We start from the raw sequence: 21607 nt of genomic DNA, 5'->3' as shown, positions 1-21607 counted from the left end.
AAAAAATACTTACTGTTAACTTGGTAAAATCTCTGCAAGCTCTTCTGAGGAAAGAATTTGATCCATAATGATTTCTGCTCTGCTAGCACCATGAATTAGTACGTCTTAATTCTATTCTCCTTGTGAATTTGTAAGCCTGCAATATGTATTTGTAGTTACAAGAACTAAACTGCCTGAAATCTGACTTCAGAATTATTCCTTGGAATAGGGATACAGGCAGAAATACAGACAAGGTAAAGTAAAAATCAGGATTAAAGTATTCCAGAAAGCACAGCATCATGAGGTGCTATTGTGCATGACAGAATGATGCAATTTTCCAATACAGTACACTTACAGAACACAGAACAGAGCTTTCGTTAATCACGGTCTTAAGCTAAAGCTTCCAACCAGATTGTTTTTTCAACCATAAAGGTATCTAGTGTAATAAGGGAATCTGTATTATGTACAGAACTTGGTGGAAACATTTCTAAAGTGTATATGTACAATGACATTTCATGATTAATTAACAAGAATTTGCACTAAATACCAATGAAGTGAAGTGTTACTTTGCTTTAGCTTTGTTGCAGCCATTTCTGATAAAGTGTTGGAAATCTGTTTAAAAAAAATAAAAAAAACCCAAATCATTACTACTGACTTTAAAACACAAAAAATGTTTTAAAAACCAAACAAACCACTCTGTAGTATATTGTCCCAATTTTTTTTTAACTTATACACATGAATAGTATTTCCGCTGACCAGGTTATGTATGATTAACCTCCATGTTCATATAGTAATGTATAAAAACTATAAGATGTATAATTGTGGGGTATTTGTTGTGTACTTTTTTAATTTTTCCAATGTTTTAAAGTGCAATTGTTTATTATACTAATGTCATTTTAATTCTTATTAAACTATAACCCAGTCAAAATTACCTACTCAGGGACGTATCAATTCTGCATCTCTTTTTGCTGTCTGCGTACTTCAGGTTTCTTTACAATGGACCTTGTACTGCCACAGGTGTTCTGCCTATGCACATCTCTTAACAGTAAAATGGATGGACAAGACATGATGAAGTAACAAAGCCACTCCCAACTTCTACTTCACTTTCTACCTAACTCAGAATGTTAGAATTCAAAGTCGATGGTTCACCAGATGGAAGGTGACTGATAGCTTTAAGCACTCAAGAGTATCTTCCTGATTACAATGGTTTTAAGATAACTTTTGTCTGCAGATCCTTGCTTTGCATTACTGACGGTAATTCTTTTTAAGATGTTTATGACAACCAAAAAAGCCTACACAATTCTTTATGCAAACACTGGAGATAGCATTAATTTAAGTTTCTTCAAAAATAATTTGGCAAGCACTAATTTGAACACTAGAAACTCATAGGGGAATTGTCAGTGACATTTAATACACACTTTAGGATACAGGAAGTGACTCACGCTGACTTCAACAGAGAAAAGCAGACACTCAGCTGAAGTAAAGCCAGGCAGGGCTGCAACTTGCTAAAGATTAATTAATAATTACGTACACAGAATGCAGGCTACATATAAGTTAGATTAAACAAAAAATATTGGCTACCTTACCGTCTAATGGAATTCCAGTCCACCCAGGCAAACACTGGTCTGATGTGTGCAAGAGCCAGGCACAGGCTGGGCTGGATTCACAGAAAGGAATCCATTCCTCCCTCAGGGAGTCAAGAATGTTAATTCAGGTTACATGGTATGGCACACTACCAGAGTTTCTTCCAGCCGGACAAGTTCTTGAAGCCAAACTACTGACTTTCATTTTCCTGCTACACGGGTACAGCACAATGCTCAGATCCAAGTTATTTGAAACACTCCTTCCTTTCATCAAGCTGGGAAACGAGGGAGGGACAGTGAAACTTGTGGCTAGTGTTGAGTGGTCATCCTTCAGTCAGTACAGCAAGTCAACAAACACTGCTCACCTGCATTTACAGTGGTGCAAAACACTATATGAGTAAGCTGCACAGAGCAGCTCCTGCCTAAAGGCAAATAGGCAGAGAGGTAGATAACACCTGCAGTTCTTCATTTACAAATGGAAACAAATAAGAAGCAGCAGCCTAATATCCTACTTGTTCCTTTTTTCCTGTTACATATAAGTCTAGGCAATAAACATAATCATTTCTACAGCCAACAACAAGCTTTGTTCCCCATACTATGGGGGAAGAGAAAACCTCTCCTGGAAGCATATCTGCTCCTTCAGCTGTTCCACTCCTGGCATTCAGGATCCACACTTTGCCATCTGTAGATACCACTGCCAAAAGAACTGTGTTCCCTGAGTCATCACTTTGGAAAACAAATGGTGTTCCATATACACGTGAAGAGGCTTTGAATTTCCACAGTAAATTACCCTCCATATTACAACAGTAGATAAAGTGATCATGGGAGCCAAAAAATACTTCGTGCTTGGTTAAGCTTGAGATGCATGGAGATGAAAACACCGGTCCATTAGTGCAGAACTGCCAAACCTATAGAATAAATAACATAACCACCCATTACCACAGGCTGATCACATTTTCAGTACTATAGCACCTGTAAAATTTTAATACTCATACTTGTTGATGGGAGCACATGATAGAATTTCAAAAGCATACTAGATGTTAGTGTGGGCTGGTAGCTACGTTTCAAATTAAAGTTGAATTATACATGCACAGTATATGAGAAAAAAAAAAAATCTATATGCTGGAAGAGTTACCATCTTCTGAGAGGCCCACACAGAGAGAGCCAGCCTGGGAAAAAATGTTCTAGGGTCATGGCAACACAACTAGAAATGAACTTTAAGAATTTTGTTAAGATGCCATTATTTTCCACAAAGGTAATGTCTCATTAGTGCTATAGTTTTCCTCTCCTCAAGCTAATGATGTACAGAACCCTCTTCAAATGAGTATGAGCTCTAACCTCTGCTGCAAGAACAGAGGGCAGGGCACAGTCTAGGACACTGAGCAGTCAGAGAAAGCTTTGGAATTGCCATGTGTGTTGCACCTGAGGCAGACAGAAACGGTACCAGCTATTTCAATAAACCATATCCATCACGGCAGAACAAAACAGTATTTAATTCCATGCTGACCTATTTTGCCAGAACTATCATCTGCACCATCTTTGCCACGATGCTGGTATTTGTTTGATGAATGACACAACGTTCTGAGAAGCCTTTACTTCTCAACAGCCACCATCTGTGAAGAGATGGCTTTAAACATTCTTGAAAAACTTGAAATCCAGAAGTATTTATTTGTTGGCACTACTCTGACACTGCCCATTGCTCTGGGTATAAATAAGCTCTCCTAGAATTTCTGTTACTACATCAAGTAATGTGGAATTTAGTGGCTTCTTTCTGGTTTGGCAAGGACTGAGTGTGCTACAGCTTTTCTTCTTTTGCCTCTGTATAATAATACAAGCTTCTAGTTGGCTTGCAAAAAGGTGCACGCTAATCATTAAGCCTCAGAAAACAGTATTAATAAAGCATCTTATGCAGAGTTTGGGGATGAGAATTAAAAACAAACCTCCCCACCACCACCAGTTATCACCAGTTTTTACCTTTTCTCCAGAATGAGTGTAACAGTATAAGTTTCCATCCACACATCCAATACAAACACACTTCTCATTGCAGTGAGGAGAAGAGAAAAGTGGCTTTCCCAGGAAACTCTTCCAAATCTTATTCCCTGTCACCTGTCAATAGTAGTGTGCAATACAACACAACTATAGGAGGATGCACAGAACGGTTCTTCCTTTACAGCCTGACCCAGACCTTAAGAAATAAAACCAAATTCATACCAGAAGTAAACCTAACTCTTCAAATGCTATTTCAACAAAATATTTAGTGTATTCCCTGGGATATGCACTGCCCCATTCCACCTTTCCATTCCTTCCCATAGGCAAAATAATTAATCATAAGCAGTAGTATAAGTTTCAAGAAGGACACTGATTTTAATTCCATTCTCAGCTCTTCTGTATGTGCACGGTCAGAAAAGGAGGGAATATTTTGAAAATGAGTATTATGGCTTTATAATAAATACCACACAAAATGCTGCAACTCACAATTTATCAACGCCACAGAAAGCTCCCTTTGTTATACACAATCACATGGAGCTATGGCTGGAGTCTTCAACTACCTGTTACTCAGCACTATGTGAAAAAAAAAACACCCAACAACAAAAACATACCGGGTGGACAGCCAGTAACAGTCCTCCTAGTGTAGCAGCATAAACATGATGTGGAAAAGAGCTTAGACAAGGAGATGAAAAGACAGCCCCACCTTCACAATGCAATTTCCAGGCACACACTTTTTCCTGTAAGAACAACAAGAATTTACTATCGGAGTTCATAATGTTTACAAAGAACTTTTAACGTCAAAGCTTATGGAACAGTGCTTTTATTTAGCAAATATTAGTTAAATTAAGATATAATTCATTTGGTGTTACGGAAACACACGCCAGCGGCTGCTTTCTTTTCCAGTGACTGTACAAAATTCTGCTAAAGAAGCAGCAGTGTCTGCCCCCTCTCTTGTTTGCCATTTTCCCTTGACTGTTCTTTCAAAACATAAGGTTCTCTTTCCACCACTAAGCCACAGTGTCACTTCTGGCTGGGTACCTTCCTCTCAAGTACCCACAGAGTATTCAGTAACTGAGAAGCTTAAGATGTTGCTTCACCCAGGACAATGATCATGAGAAAACCGTCATCTTTACTAATACATAATCCTAACACATCTAAGCAAGCACAACTATCTCAAAAGTTCTGTCAGAATCCTAAGAATATTAAAACTACTGGAGCTTCATCTGTTATGCTACAGATGGGGTCTAATTTGGACACCATCTCTTGCATATGTAACAGTTGGGCAGTGTTCTTACATAAATATCCAAAGCATACACGTGTTGGTCATGAGATCCTATGTAGACCAGACCACTGGAAGGATCCACTGCAGCAGAGCTCTTCACAGTATCTTCTGTGGCAAAAGTCCAGTATGTTTCTCCATCACTGCTTTGGAGCACATACACTAAGCCATCATAACAACCTGTAGGAAAGAAAACACAATAATGGAAAGAAAAGAAAAAGATAAATATTTGTTTTTATGGTATGTTTTATGCTGCTGGCTGCATCACTGATGGATAGAAGTAAGCTGACTTAGGAGATACAGTTTCAAAAATTTTCCAAAGCTGCTCCCCCTCTTGTAGCAAGAACTCTTTGTAATTCATTTATACACTCAAAATTGATAATTCTTTGTGTTCTTTCCTAACTTTCAGTAACCGACAGTTTTTATCAAGTCATGTATTTTATCACTATGTATCAACAGCCAACAGTCCTTAAAATTCCCACACTGTGACGGATTAAAAACTTTCTTTTCAAAAACTCATGTTTAAAGACAAAAAAACTATCCAAACTTTTAATGTGTAATTTACAGTTATATACTGTCAAAGGAAACTAGACTATTTTTCACAGCATTTGATTATCTGAGGCACCACATCATAACTGCTGTTTCTACCAATTTTTAGACATTTTATGACTGTATCACTCTTCCATACTTCTTTAAAGAACAGTCACACCTCAATCAACCACTGAAGATTATCTGTATCCATGGCTTATTCCCTAAGAACGCCTTAATAACAAACTGTCATAAAATCAACCACAACTCCACAATATGCCAATCTCTTCTTATGATGTGCATTTCAATTACTTACTCCTTCTGCTTCTGATTTACAATAAATTCATTTGAAGCAGATAAGTAAGTTCAAGGGTAAGAGTAGATGGGATATTCAGAGGTAAGAAATAAGAGAAAAAATAATCTGAGATGAAAGCTAGAACAAAACACATACCAACAACAATGAAATTCCCACACTTTGATGCACAGGCAGAGGATTCAATACGATCTCCAAGATTCTTCTCCCATTTCACTTCTCCTGTATCTAGATCAATAGCCTGCATTGTGTGAGAGTGAGAGCCAACAAACACAGATGCAGATACTTGATCTTTAGATGATATTATAAGCAACGGTGATGCATCAACACATTTTCTTGTATTTGACTTCCACCGTGTGCGTAACGTCACTTCCGCCGTTGTTACGTGACTGTGTTCTGCATGGATTTGCTGCACAGAGCAGCAGCCAATTTTATTGACTTTGTTGGTAATTGTTAAAGTTCTGTTATCTGTTTCATGCCCTTGCACATGGCTTTCTGTTGTACTCGGAGACACGGCATGCAGAAAGGATGGCTGTTGTGATTCCACTCCCAGCTGTGCTGCACTATTGGGTTGCAGAAAAGACTCGGTGAGATTTATAGAAAAAAAATGATTTCCTCTGCTCAGTGCTATAAACGAAATTAATCCTGGAGCAATCTTAAGACAGCTTTCAGATTTCAGTTTAGCATATTTTCCGTGGATTTCCTCTCCACTGTTTCTACTTAGTTTTCTTTTCAAAACACTGTCATCATTTATTAACCGGTCTTCATGGGGAAACAGAGTTTTAAGAATATGCTTATAAACCTCCTCAATCGAGCAGCTGAGGATAACTTCAAGGAGTCCAGGCACATCTCTGCCTACCAGTGTCTCAACTTCATCACAGAATTGTAGTGCTTTTAAGGAGTCTCCACCACTGTACAAAAACACCACATCTTTAGAGATTCCACCAGAATCACCTAGGAGACCCAGAACAGACTAGAGAAAAGAAGGAAAGAGAGAGCAGTCTGTAAGTGTTGTATCACACACACACAAAAAAAAAAAAAAACTTGACTAAAATCCTAACAAATATCCAGAATTCCACTAAAAATTAACAGGAACTGAGGAAACTCGCTCCGGAACAGTGCCAATACTAAAGAGTTGAGGAGGAACATGGAGACACTAGTTCAGTAGTACAATATTCTTCACTTAATTTCTAAATGTAGGAATTAGAACTAAGGCAAACTCTGCTATATTTTTTGGCCTTTTTCAATCTCAGTACTGTTCATTGATGATATCTACACTACTTGTCAGTTAAGATGTTGATGCCTGTCCTGGTTTTGGCGGCAATAGTTGATTTTCTTCCTAGTATCCAAGTATAGTGCTGTGTTTTGGATTCAATATGAGAACAGTGTTGATAGCACATTGATGTTTTAGTTGTTGCTGAGCAGCACTTATACAGAGACAAGGATGTTTCAGCCTCTTGTGCTGCCCAGACAGCAGGGAGCAGAAGGTGCACAAGGAGCTGTGAGGAGGCAGCACTAGACTGCCAAGCCAGACTGGCCAAAGGGCTGCCCCATACCACCTGGCAGCACACTGAACAATCCAAATGGGGTGGCTAGCCATGGCGGAGCTGCTGCTGCTGCTCAGCTGGGTTAAGTTGGTAGGCAGTGAGCAACTACACTGTACATTACTCATTTTGTATATTCTTTTATTATTTTCCCTTCCTTTTCTGTCCTATTAAGCTGTCTTTATCTCAACCCACAGTTTTTATCTTTTTTTAGTCTGATTTACTATCCCATCCCACTGGGTGGGAGTGAGCAAATGGCTGTGTGATGCTTGGCTGCCTGCTGGGTTAAACCACAAATCCTTTGGATAAAATTGGTTGAAATGCTTCATTTTATTAATAAAATTTATATAAAGCAGTATCTTCTGCTTCTGAATAATTTAAGTAACTTCTCCACCTACTTTTGAAGCTACAAGCCTTTTCAACTCATGAAGGATTTTGGATTGAGCACTGTTATTACAATAAAGAACAATTAATACAATCTTTTGTCAACACACTCCATGTTCTTTAAGTCTGGTTATAAAGTCCCAAATCCTTTGGTTTTGGAAGCTGCTTTCTGTTCAGACTAGGTCTACAGCACATCCCATCCGCTTGGTTATAATTTCTACAGCCACTAACACAGCTCAGTGCCAGCACAAGCAAAACCAATTACTTCACCAACTACATTCCACATTTATTTATTCAAGTCCTAGCTGGAGCAAATCCTACTTTCAGGTGAAAATCAGATGTCTACCTTTGGAAAAAATACAATAGTTTGGTATTACATCTAGGTAGTTTGAGAAACAAGACTTTAGCACAGAAATTTAGAAACAATACAACCAAAGAGCTCAAGAGACAATGACACAACTGTGTTACCTATTAAAAACAAAAAAAACCCAAAAAAACCCACAGCTCTTAAATTCAGTTATTTTTAGAAATTAGAAACTCTACTGACACAGTAGCTATTTTGTACAAAATTTCCATGTCCCAGTTCCCTGTTTCCCTTAGGGATATCTTCCCAGGTAAATAAAGCAGCATTCAGAAACCTACTGAAGATTACAGCTTTCCTCTGTTAATTGCTCATACCTCCACACTCTGCAGTTTTATCTGATACAGAAACATAAATTACTCCCTCCTGACCATTATCAACTATATTTAGGTATTAACTGAACAGAAGGAGCTGTATTACTTGAATGTATAGGCAGTTAGAATGTTCTGGTTGCATTAGTCATATTTCTTGAACTGTCTTAATTCCTAACACACGTATAATGATGCACTTGCAAAGATAAAAAGGCAGCTCAAAATACTACCTTCCATAAATACTGCAATCTTTCCCACAATTCCTCTGCGCCACTCAGCTTACTGTCACGCCTTCTGGAGGTTAGATGGTAGTGGTAAATCTTGTTCAGTTCAGATATATCAACTTTGCCTTTGTAGAAAATAAAGTGTGATTTTTTTTATTGCTCTTCTGCATTTACACTTCCAAAATTCTCTCTACCCAAATAGTCATCTTAGTTTTTTACTGCTTCCTTATTGACACTCAACTGCACTTTTTTTTAATCCAGCCAATCCAATATATTCAACAGAACCCAACATGGTTTTTGAAAATTATTCTCCCACATAATCCCACTTTCAGCTCCTGATCTTCCTCCAAGTGAAGTCAGGGTTCTGTTGCAGACTAGGAAAGAAGTGATTGAGAAAATAAATGTGCAATTTTAATACTAAATTAATTTTGCTGCTCCGTTTTGAATCTCGAATTAAACATTATCAAGTACACATAATAGATGACCATGGTTTCCTCAGAGCAGTTACTTATTTGATCTATGTATTTTAAAAGTAGGACTGGATTTTGGTCAATTGAAAAAAAAACAAGAACACAAAAAAGAAAACCAGAATGACAACTATTAAAAGTGGCAAGGGTAATTAAAGTGTCATTTACCGTGTGATGTTAAAGGCAAAGCTTTAATCTGTACAAGCTCATCAGGAATTCCATGAGTTGGCAGACGTTTCTGCAGCTCCTGAAGAGTTTTTCTCTCTTCTAAATCACCCCTGGGAACCACAAATAGGATAAGTTTTTCCTGCTGATACCAGGTCACTGCACAAGATTCGACCTGACAAAGATCTTCAGCAGCCTGTAATTAAAAAAAACATATATATATATTTAAATGTTATTAATTAGAGTATAAAGACACAACTAAAAACAATCACCCATTTAAAATTTGTATAGCATCTTGATCACTGGCACTTCGGTTAATTTAGATGGAAACAATCACTGTCAGAGATGATAAAGAATGAAAGCAGAGAAACCAGCAAAGCTGCTTTACAGTGTACTTTTCAGTTATTGGAAAAAAAGAAAAAGCCTGGAAGAAATGCTTTCGTAAAATCTCTTAGCCCAAACTGTCACCAAAGATAGCGTATTTTTGAAATGTAGGCACTTTAATAAATAAGAAACCATCAATTTTTAACAAAAATACTACTAGATAGTAACAAAAATACTATTAGATAGTAACTACACAGGGGTTACAATTTTTGCCTGTGTCTTAAAAGAGTCAAAATCCCATCTGGTTACGTGTTACTTCAAAAAGAATGGCTTTAATAAGATCCAAAAAAAGATCAAAAGGAGATCATAAGCGATCAGGGAAAACAAAACATTATTTTAAAGTTGAGGATTAGTTTTTAAATAGGAATAAAAACAAATGAAGCTGCTTTGGCAGGGGAGTTGGACTTGATGGTCTCTTGAGGTCCCTTCCAACCCCTGTGATTCCATGATCTGGATGCAGGAAGTGAATGCATACTGAGTACGTTTGTTGATGACACTAAAAGTGGGAGAAGTTGCCAACTCCTTCATGGAGCCTTACAGAGATCTGACATTCAGTCCTGTAGAACAGTGACTACATGGGCACAGAAGCACAACACGTAGCATTTTTTTTTAATCTATAGCATACAATAAGACAGATTGTTAAGAACTCAAAGCCCAATTTCTCCATTTAGTTACCTATATCAAGTGACTACCCTTTTGAGAATACAACTTCCTAGCTTCTTTAAGGCTCCAAAAGATCTCCTAAACATGAGGATGATTTTTGATGATAACAATTTTCATTATTACGTTTGTCAGTAATTGTACATTATCCTTCCTCTTTTATACTGGCACACTCATTCATTAGATGTTATGTTACCTGCTGCAAACATTCAGTATTAAAACGTTTGCCATGACGCTTAATCTGATTGTCTTTCCGACCCAAAAAGAACATCTCTGCATTCTGCACTCTTACAAAATCCCCTGTTTCTCTCATGGTGCCCTGTGGTACGATTATCTCATCATCAAGAAAGCAGATTCGTTCTTCACCACCTACAAAGAAAAGATTGTCATTATTAAATGTCTATCTGTAAATGAAGTAATTAATAAAATACAAAGTGTTTTATTAGAAGTTTCTTATCAATGTCTGAACACTGTACAAATTAGACTATAGAGTTAATTTAATTATAAATATACAAACCACTGCAGCTGACTGGCAAAATGCAAGCAGGAGAAAAAAAAAGTCAGTATTATGAAAGCTGTATGCAGATTAAACGGGGATCACTTCCTGCTGATAATTCCAACAACCAACAATACCATCAGAAGGTCCTCAGTGCAACAGGAATTTACAATGTTACTCTAATCTGTTTAGCAGAGGCAGGCATCAAGGGGAAAAAAGCAAAATCCCCTACCCCCCCAAACAAAACAAAGTAAAACCCCCAAAACCCACAACATATTACTAAAATTCAGCTAGGAAAAATATCTTAGAAGAATAAAAATAAAATATATAAAGTAACCTATAAATATTTGTCCCACGCCTTCTAGAACTGCAGAGCCATTGGCATCTCGGATCTCAACTGTTGTTCCAAGGAGTGGTGATCCCAAAGGGACAGGGAAATCTGTTCTAAATATATTAGAGAGAAACAGTACAAATCTCTCATTTCTGAACACAAATGATTGAACACAGCAAGGATTTCACATATAATCTTCTAAAAGAATGGCATTAGAGCAGAAGTAGACAGCTGAGTCTTATTTCTACAAGTATTTTCAAAACTGTTCTATTTGTTCAGAATGACAAGATTTTTCCAATGTACATGGGTTTCATCATCATATATAAAAATGCCACCAAAAACCCAACAAAACCCATACCAAAGAATGACAGAAATCATAAAGGGATCCAAATATCCCACTAGAGTACCTAGTTCTTCGTCTCTGAGGTTAAACCTCCACCAAGTACAACTATGTTAAGCACATGCAAACACCTTCTAATTCATTTTTTCCCTATTATAGTTTGAACTTTAATTCTTTTTGATTACTAATGTGCTGATGAGCACAGCTGAGTAGAGCATATCAGATTTTTTTTTTTTTTCAGTAAAGCAAAATTTAAGAAAAAGTAATTTGAAATAACATTGCTAATATATGAAGTTAGGTACGGGTTCTAGACTATATGATCGAAGTCACAAACATCAACCTAACAGCTCTTGCTCAGCCCGTCACTTCGGCAGTTGAAACCTCTCCTCCTCTGCTCAGTCAGTGAATTCTTTATCCCATACTGAGCTAAATGCAGACACATTTTTTATTTTTCCAAGAAGAAAATTTCTTATCTCTGTTCAGCTTCAAAACATAATTACTTGAGAAAAAGACAACAAGAAAATATCCCTGATATTTAGCATGTTTACTCCATACCACAGGAAAGGCCTGACAGAAACAATACCAGAAGAGAAACATTTTTTACATCTACAAACAAGTAAGAACAAGATTGCTAAATTATTATAAAAGAGCAAAAACAGAAGACAAACAGCACCTCATTTGAGCATTACTATTATAAGACTTGGGATTAGACATTTAATTTTGCTAAATATATAGAAAAATAGGGGTATGGGGGTGAGCATGGCAGACCAATGATGAGCTAACTTTTCTTTACATTTTCTAGTGTTCTCTACAAACTGCACCATTTCTCATCATACAGATAGCAAAAAATGACAGCATGCTATGCTCCAATTGTCCCACCAATACTAACAAATAAAGATGACATAAAACCATGTGGCCTGGTTTTGGTTCCAAGCTGCTTACTCACTTACTGCAAAGGAACTGTAATTCTCTTTGCAATGATGCTTAGGGGGAGCAGGCTACAATGCAAAGAGCAGGAGATAACAATCACAGACTCCACAACTCTCTGGGCAGCCTGTTCCAGTGCTTTGTCATACTCCAAGTAAAGTCTTTCCTCATGCTCATAAGGAACTTCCCGTGTTCCAGCTTGTGCCAGTTGACCCTTGTCCTTTTGCTGGGTTCTACTGAAGAGAGCCTGATTTTAAGGTCCTCCTTTGATTATTTTTGCTTCAAATAAGTAAATCTCAGAAGTATCATTTTGAACTTGACAGACCTATCATTCAGAGGCTATGATTAAGCCTAAGAGCTTCATTTTTTTAGTATCTATATATATATAATTTTTAACTCCCACTGACAGTTGCACTAAGCTTCTTCTATTTCAATATGCAAGATATCTCTGGAAGAGCTTTCTGATGAGCAAGAGTAGGGCTAACTGAAGTTATAGCAAGCAAAATCCACCACACAGAGACAGCACACCCTGACCTAGGCTCGTTCATGCTCAGCACGTGGGAACACTGGAAAGAGGAAGAGCTCTAAATACAGATGACTAGAACAGAGATCACCATGAAAAACTGTGTGGGGAAAAAAATAACCCAAAAAACAGTGCTACAAGTATGCAGGTTTTCAGACTGAAGTTTCATGGTTCACGAATCACCCAACAACAATGAAGGGGCTGTATTAGAGCAAGAAATCAATGGACTGATTGAAAAAATAATTTTTTGATTTTCATCATTCACATGCCAAGCTGTAAAAACTGAAATTTCCAACCTAAAATCAGAACTAAAAACCTCTTCAGGAATCCTGTAGCAAGTGGCCCAGCTTGACACTTCAGTTATACCATACAGATTAAAAATACTTGTTTTGTTCTCCTTGTGCTTCCAACTCTTCCAGAGATTCAGTACTGGAAATGCCTCACCACCAAGGGCTAGGACTCGGAGCGAAGTGTTTGCAGACAGCACTGTTGATTTAATAATGTGAGCTCCAAATCTTCTGAGAAGAGTTGGCGTTGCCTAAATGACACATATTAAAAAAAAAAAAAAAAAGCAAAACATAACAAAAAAACAAAAGAAAGAAAAGAGAAGCCGCTGTTACATTACTTCAGCATACATGTACCCTTTCTCTAGCTTTATCATATCTACCTAACCATAGACAGCATCAACCATCAGATGTCAGAATAGATCATGCTGGAGCTTTGTGAGTTTGTGTAAAGTTTTTAATGAATACTATCGGCACCAATCTATGTTCTTCTGTAGAGGGAAATGGAAACCACCAAGACTTACAGCAATTATAATAAATCAAAGCAAAAGGAGGGAATAAAGTTACAAAGTTTTTCTGCTGTGGTCTCCTTGGTAAATTACTCACCAACTGTGTACTTAAAGCCTACAGTCTCAACTATCACCATCCCTTGAAAAGGAAACCTTTCTAAGAAAGCAAGTATTTTAGTATTACATTAATGACAAAGCAAGACTTTGGGGGTTGATTTATCATAATAAATAGACTAACCTGATCACACTAATTTTGTCCAAAGTCAATTACAAGTGAGTTCTCTTTTAACCACTCTCCCCCTAAACCCTGATTTAATTTTCATAAAAAATTTAATTGAAGATAGAAACACCTTTTTACGCTACCAGGCAAAGCCTGGGCTTATTTGGCCATGTCGGATGCTCATAACCCCAGGTAAATTTCCCAAAAATTAACTTCAAAGCTATTACAACTGTAATCATAAAGGACCTATTCCAAAAAAGAAGGGAGCAAATAACACCTCATATAAGCAGGTGGCCAGAAAACAAGAAGTGTTGCTGGGAAATCAATGATTCTTCTCTCATTATAATAGAAACAATGAACATTTTATCATCGTATAGATTGCATTATTTTAGTTGTTTAATTTTAGTACAGATTACTGCTATTAAAACTGTTATGAAGTACAGCTCAAAAGACAAAGCCCATTATAAGATGCTAAATGTTTCTAACAGGTTACTCTGTAATTTAATTAATTCTTAAGATGAATGTTGGTTTTACCTACCCTTCATTGCTTTATGCTGTAAGGTGTTAGAGGCTTTGATCAGAAGGTAATTTTCTGAGCAGTTAACATTTTACTGCAAAAGGATAGCACAGTTTGCTCTCTTCAGGAAGAGCACCAATGTCATTATCGTTAAGACTGATGAAACAAGTAACACAGCAAAGGTGAGAAGTGGGACACTGAAAACAGTCACTCAGGTGTTGCCTACCTGCAACACTGTCACATGGTGATGGACAAACAGGGCAGCAGACAGCTCCACAGGCATCATTTTAACAGCACTTGGTAGTATTAGAATAGAGGCTCCACTTGTCAGTGCAATGAACAATTCAACCACAGATGGATCAAATGTTAGAGGAGAAGCCAGGAACAGCACATCATTCTGTGTGATCTCAAAAATTGATCTAAAAACAAAAAGCCAGGAATTACGAGATACACCTTGACAAAGAGGAAAAGAAAATCAACTCCAAACTAGGAGAGCAGTATGGACGAGCATGAAATAGATGCCCCACTTCATCAATACTAAGGGATAAATATGTTGGCATGCTCTGTCTTAATACACAGACCAGACAATTTAAGCAAAAAGTCCTGTATCAAGACACAAACTACTCATTAAACTAAAGAAGCCCATTTACAAATGTATACAAATAGCCTAAAAAGGAATTAGGATTAAAAAATATAGAATATATTAAATGTAACTGAATAATTAATACTGTTATCTATTTCTTTTAAGCAGCAAATCAACAATACCATACTTAAAACAACAGTATATAATTTGAAATACACCCTTCCAAAATTCAGGCAAAGCACCACTTAAGCAGTAGAAACAGCATTATGAGAAACAAGATCTTATGATACTATTTTGAAACAACAGAATCAAACACTAAAAAGAGTGAAAAGCAAAGGAGGGAGGAAGTGAAGCAGTGTTAAGAAAAAATGTACACAACTCAGAAGTGTTTAAAGAGAGACCCTAATATAAAATTTGTAGAAGCATTTAAAGGAAAAACTAGAAACCACACTTACTGAAGATGCTGAATATTTGGCACTATACATGTATGAGGCACTCTGACTATTTTGGGGGTCCCTGTAGTTCCTGATGTATGCAGGATGTATGCTATAGAGCATTTCTGGCCAACATCCTTGTATCCTCCTTCTGATGTTTTTAATTCAAGATGCTCTGGGCAGACAGAATTTCCTAGCTGAGAGTTACCAATAACTCTGAAAGCTTCTAATTTACTTTTCATGTTGTCTGCTTGCAAATTTACATCAGTACTGCTCCAGCTCATTTGGAAGAGAGTTAAACCAATATGTTCTATTGTGGAACAACTGTGGGAAAACCAGCCAACATGGGATGTCCGGAATTGCTGTAAAAGAAAACGAACAGCTTAAACAGCAGAACTCATGTTGCACTGTTGCTCTACTTATCCTAACAAAATATGAAATATTTTTCACAAATTTGGCTCTTTACTTTTGGAGAACATAGACCAAGCAGTTTTAAGCTCACACATATTTATGAATTAAATAAACACAGTATTCATAAATGAGAAATCAATTATCTGAGCAAAAAATGAAAAGTGATAACATACAAAAAAATTTCAGAGAAGATGAAGCACCCCAAATTATAACTGGATGGTCCAGTCTCATCTATTCCCTTAGCAATAAGTCAGGATAATGAATTTCGGAGAAGATGGAGAAAAGGAAACTAAACCATTAAATGCAGCAACTGTTTCCAACTGTTACAAAGACTTCGAACTCCTAATCTTGATTTATGGAGAAACAAGAATGGAGAAGTCTCTGAAGGTCACTGCCCAACATGTTTGCCTGGACAATACTGTAATAAGCAAACAGGTAACTTCTTTGAATGGAGGAAGAATACTTTGTACTTCTAATTTTGAAGACATTTTCTGACTTAAAGCCTCTTGTCACGTAGGAATGAAACAAGCTCAACAAAGCTTATAAAAACATAATATAATCTGAGCAGCTACATGTTTCTAAACTGCATTTCAAAGCTTTCACTACAAGTCTGAACACTTACTTCTATTTTGTCATTCTCAACAAGAATATATTGAAGATTGCTTTTCCTCATGAAGTATGTAGATAATAGTGGTGGAGCATCTGGATCAATAGGACAGTAAGCAGCTGGAACCTGAAGGATTCTAACAAGACAAAATTTGGAGTGTTTTAAACAAATAATAATAAAAGCCAACCAATTAATAAAACTAAGAAAATCCACTTATATTTCACTCAGTTTTTGTTTTTTTTCTGTAAACAGTTCCCAGAGTCAGAAACTGTAGTTATAACATGACTGTCTAATATCTTTTAGAAGTAAGAAGCAAATCAGTGTTGCCTTTTGGCATTTTACAGCAAAGAGAAAGATTAGAGCTAGACAGAAATATTCAAAATTCTTCTTGCCAAGCAGTTGGTGAAGACAAAGGTACCACTGACATCAATAGCACCATGATTCCAAAGCTCCTGCTATTGACTATGAATAGAAATACAAGCATTCATTTATATATGTACATCTACAAATGCGTTAAAAAAAAGTCTGCACAGTGCACAGTGACTACAATTTCTATTCTCACTCAACAGTCTGGCATAAGAAAATTCCAAACGTGTACTAGAACTTTTTTTCCTAACAGGAACACCGAGTACCATACTGCTGTCACTCACTGTGCTACCTATTGAGACTTTTTTCCCCACAGTTGCACACTGCAATCACTCCCTCTAGTGGCTCAATTTGATAAAGGCAACCATTTGAATTTGAACTACAACAAAATGGTAACTAAAACATGACCAGTTCCCATAAATCTTAGTATTTCATCTAAGGCTGGGATACCATGTCCAATTAGGTATACTTTCTCGTGCAACTGATTCATCACTATAATGATGACAAGATACTGAATAAAGTATGGAAACTGCAGCATTCTGCATACTTGAACAGTCTCTGGAATCAATAAGCACTTAGGCCTGCTCTGCTCCATATACAGCAGTTACAGCAGTTCATTACTCAGCAATTAGAGCTCTAAATAAATGAATCAATAAACCAAAGCGCCCTGTCAGTTTCCAGTGACACTGCAAAAGACATCTTGTGGCTGCTTCAGTACACTGGGACAGAGGGTAAGGAAGGATGGAACCTCAAGCAGGGTCAGCTGTGAGAGCAGGGCATGCTGTGCAGGACTTGGTTCTGTCAGGCCTTGAAAGTCTCAGTAGATGGAGCCTGCACAACTTCTTTGGGAACCCTCCTCTGCTGCTGGCCTGGGGAAAAAGGGTTTCCATTACTAGTGCAGAAGCTCTTCAGTATATCTGGAAGGTATATTACAGCACTCATCTCACTGAGATCTTTATAGTCAACTGCAGTGTACGTTCTTGTGCTACTGTGTATTTCAAGGGCAGTGTGACAGCAGGAAAGTATAGACACAGACATAAGAAGCATGGATGCTGCAGTATGCATCCACAAAAGAAAATATGCTTGTAGTGATGAGGTCCTGTATTACACCATAACTGTAACATGTAAAAGGAAACAAGCACTATAATTCACCTGCAACACTAAAATTTAAATATTGCTAAATTAACATGAGCACTGAGATCACAAACATTTCCATTTCCTTCCCATTAAATAATCAATGTTTCTTTAGTGCAGCATTGCTAATTACTTTCTCCTAAAACATTCCTGTAATGGAACTTCATCTGTAGACTCTTTTAGCTTGAGGCCTAAGATTTCTTTTCAATATTTGGTATTTTGCTAGCAAGACCAGAGGAATACATAAAAAAGAACACTTATTTGTTTTGCACTGGATATTTATAAATCAACTCCATTTTAAAACAAGAATAAAGACACTGGCCATTAACAATTGCTTATATTTCTATAAACCTATTTAACCACACATTAAAAAAAAAGTTACATTTTAAATCATCAAACTTAAGACTCAAAAACCTCTGGTGTTGACTTTTCAAAGACTGAGTTATAATACCACAATCTTTTGATAAGAATTCAAGACTTCAGTGCCTCTAGACTGTTAGAGAATGCAACAGAGGCAAAAAAAAAAACAAACCCAAAAAATAGCATTTCAGCAGCACCAAAGCCAACTAGCAGATAGTGCCAGTGGTATTACCATAGTATGACAGTATTTTTGTTGATATTAAAAACAGAAGCAAACTGGAAGTATGTTTTAATGGAGATGACCATTAAAAAATACAACACAGAATGGAGGCATTCAAACCATTACCCTAAGATCCAAGATGGTAAGTTTATTCCAGGATAGCAGTAAAGGCCTATTTCACACTTTCCTTGAGGGTCACAGTACTTCTGAAGGAAAGCTGTTAACTCCATGGCAAGTTTCATCACTGTTGCATACGTGTAGGAAGTTGGAGGTCTGCCATTGCATTCATCAAACCAAACAGCTTTTCTACCTGCGTGCAGGCTGGCTGCCTGAGCCACCATATCATGGAGAGTCATCTCTGCTGCACTTCTCCAGTTCCCCTTGAAAGATTAACACAGAGTGCATTGTCATCTCCTGGTTTTTAATATTTTACTCAAATGACTTAAAAACAAACAAAACAGTGCCAAGCAGGAAACAAACAAACACACACCAACCCCTGAACAGAAAGCACAATCCTTTATCACGACACCTTACACCACTGGAATGCAAATTCCAGTGCTGATACTTTTATTGTTTACAAAGGTTCCCATGCTAAAGGCTAGAAGTACAGTAACTCTCTAATTTATGGTTGTCCAATCTTTTGACTAGCCTGGGCTGCACTGAGTGAAGAGGGAATGTTTTGGGCCACGTATATGTAGGTTGCACTGAAAGTAATGCCTCCTAAGTAATGCCTCCTATTTTTCCATGAAAACAATAACTGATTCAAAAAACACAATAACTTTTATTAATAGAGCAAATTCTCAACTACAAAATACATTTTTTTTTAAAACCACCCCGTCTGCAGCAGGAGGGTTGGAACTAGACAATCTTCCATCTCCCAGCTGAAGCTGTTCTATGATTCTATGTACACAGTCACCACAAGCTATGCACTTTTTGCAAGCAATGAACAAGAGCCTGCACACCACACTCGTAAAAAGCTGCACCAGCAGAGGTGATGACCTCTGTTGCTGTCAGCACTGCTGAAACACACCACCCACTGCACTCACACTGACTGTCCGGTTTCCATCATCATTCAACAAGTGTCAGTGAATGTCAGCTCTCAAGGCGCTCATCGGAGATTTCTGATGAAATTTTACTTTTCCTGTGCTTCACCCTTGAGAACAGTTGTTCACAAGTGTACACACAGTCTAAGAGCAGTGACATGAATAAGGCGTGACTGTGAAGTGAAATTTGTTTCTTTCTCTGCTAAGAGAGGGCTGATAGAAGCCTGGCAAAGAGACAAGGTCAGATTTTTGACTGCGAGTCAAATGAAAACGTGCAGGTTATGTATTCACATCAACTGAAAATGGAGTAACAAGCAAACAAAACCTTTCCGGCACTCTTGAAAACTGTTCTCAAAGTCCTTTCTCAAACTGGAAAGCACATCAGCGCGTTTTTCATTGCTCACAAGACTGCGTTTAGCCAATATATCAAAATGCATGCGCTGACTGACAGTAACTTGAGCTAGCACCGCTCCGTACCCTCCCCGTGCCCTGGTCTCAGCTCAAGCAGCGTTAACAGAGCAACGGCTGATGCCGAACGAGGGCCCCGCCTCACCGGGACAGGCAGTTCCCGCACACACCGCAGGCCCTCCCCGACTCCAAACGCGACAGTCACGGCCCCTCCCGGAGCACTCGGCCGCGCCGGAACCACGGCGGCCCTGACACCGCGGGACCCACCTGAGCCGGAACCCTGCCGCCATCCGTGCACCGCCTCCCGGCAGCCGAAGAACAGCGCTCCTGGTTGGTGGGATCATTTCAGTCCTGCCTGCTCTCCAGTAACGCGCACGCTGATTGGTCAATGCCTGTCGCGCAATTTATGCGCCAACAAGCGGCGCTGATTTTTCCGTGCGGGACAGTACCGGCGGGTGTGCTGCAGCGATGCGCGCGAACGGGGAAAGCAAAAGCAGGGTCCCCAGAGCGAAGGGGGAGGATGTGCCCAGCCACGCACAGGCCACTTCTCCCTCCCTCCCCGTACCCCGGAAGATGGTACGGAGCACCGTAGGGGTCCATTGGCTCGGGAGCCGTGCGCTTGCGGCCTTTGGGAAGCTCCGTGTTTGGGCTGAAAAGCTGCCTCAGAAGAGGGTTTAACTTGGGACCCGAATGGGTTTACCCCATGCCCGAGGGCTCTTTCAGGGTAATTAAGGAAATCTCGAAGCATGTTGCTAGCAAAAACAGCATGGAGACATTCCGAGAAAAACAGCATTTTTAATGTTGCACGTGGAAGAAGTTAGACATCAGCTTCTGCTCTTTTGTCACACTTCAGAAATGATAATGTAGCGCAGTTGCACGTTGGTAATCACAGCAAAAAGCATTATGTAATAAAACATTGAAACAATACAAATAGCAACATGTAGAACCAGAGGAATTCTTCCCTTCAAAGTGTTGGTAGCACGTGTGAGTACTGCTGTACATGATACGCAAGAGGCTGACACAGCTCAGTGAATAAAGTGGCACTCAAAAAACATTCTCCTTTAAGTTTAAAAAATACATCCTTCAGATGAGGATGCAGCATGACTAAGTCATGGGGCATACAGCATAGTCCTTCTGCGTAATGTCATTCGTTACACGGAGAAAAATGGGATTATGACTCTTATTGAAATCAAAATTATGCCACCTGACGCTCAATCACATTTAAACAGAACTTGCCATGTGTAAAAATGCCAGTTTTGTTGAAAGTTTGTTAAAAGACAACTTCAAATGGATTGATTTCTGCTTCGAACATAATCAAATTGTGCAACTGGTTTCATTTCCTGACATGCATCTAACACAAGAGTTTTACTTATCCTTCTTTTAAAAATGTTTTCTTTTTTGACGGCAGAAAAGAAGATGGACAAAAAAATGTTTTTTGGTTTTCTCACACTTCTCTTTCCTAATGTGGAAGAGGGAAGGTCAGAGAGATTGCAAACACTTCTTTTTTGCTCACTTTGCTGTCCAGGCAATGGGACTGTTAAAAAACTAACAAACTTGCTAAGTAAAAGAAATCCATGTACCTCTCCCAATAAGCAGGTCTGAGCTTCCACAAAGAGTGCAATTCTCAAACTAGATTTTCCCATTAGTTTGACTAAGTAGGTTCTGATTCTACAGAGAACCTTCACAAGGCTGTCTTGTGAAAGTATTTACATCCTTTCTCGAA

The 21607-nt window shown here is 38.2% G+C and overlaps 1 protein-coding gene across 1 annotated transcript; it reads right to left on the bottom strand.

Annotated features, from left to right (window-relative positions):
* Nucleotides 1–1360: 1360 nt before the first annotated feature.
* Nucleotides 1361–20175, bottom strand: AASDH (aminoadipate-semialdehyde dehydrogenase). The gene is made up of 15 exons (XM_065737007.1): nucleotides 20152–20175; nucleotides 18560–18813; nucleotides 16369–16489; nucleotides 15357–15697; nucleotides 14545–14737; nucleotides 13085–13326; nucleotides 11005–11111; nucleotides 10368–10540; nucleotides 9131–9323; nucleotides 8502–8620; nucleotides 5810–6644; nucleotides 4847–5010; nucleotides 4163–4288; nucleotides 3537–3668; nucleotides 1361–2470 (listed from the first exon to the last, which is right to left on the bottom strand). The coding sequence occupies exons 2-15, from the start codon at nucleotides 18787–18789 to the stop codon at nucleotides 2063–2065; spliced, it is 3384 nt and encodes a 1127-aa protein (XP_065593079.1). The 5' UTR covers nucleotides 18790–18813; nucleotides 20152–20175; the 3' UTR covers nucleotides 1361–2062.
* Between the last annotated feature and the right edge of the window lie 1432 nt (nucleotides 20176–21607).

Source organism: Cyrtonyx montezumae, unplaced genomic scaffold, assembly GCF_038088225.1.
Source record: "Cyrtonyx montezumae isolate F1298 unplaced genomic scaffold, pur_monq_1.0 scaffold_2, whole genome shotgun sequence".
NCBI lineage: Eukaryota > Metazoa > Chordata > Aves > Galliformes > Odontophoridae > Cyrtonyx > Cyrtonyx montezumae.
The sequence above is the reverse complement of the archived record's forward strand: the minus strand, read 5'-3'. Positions and strand labels throughout refer to the sequence as shown.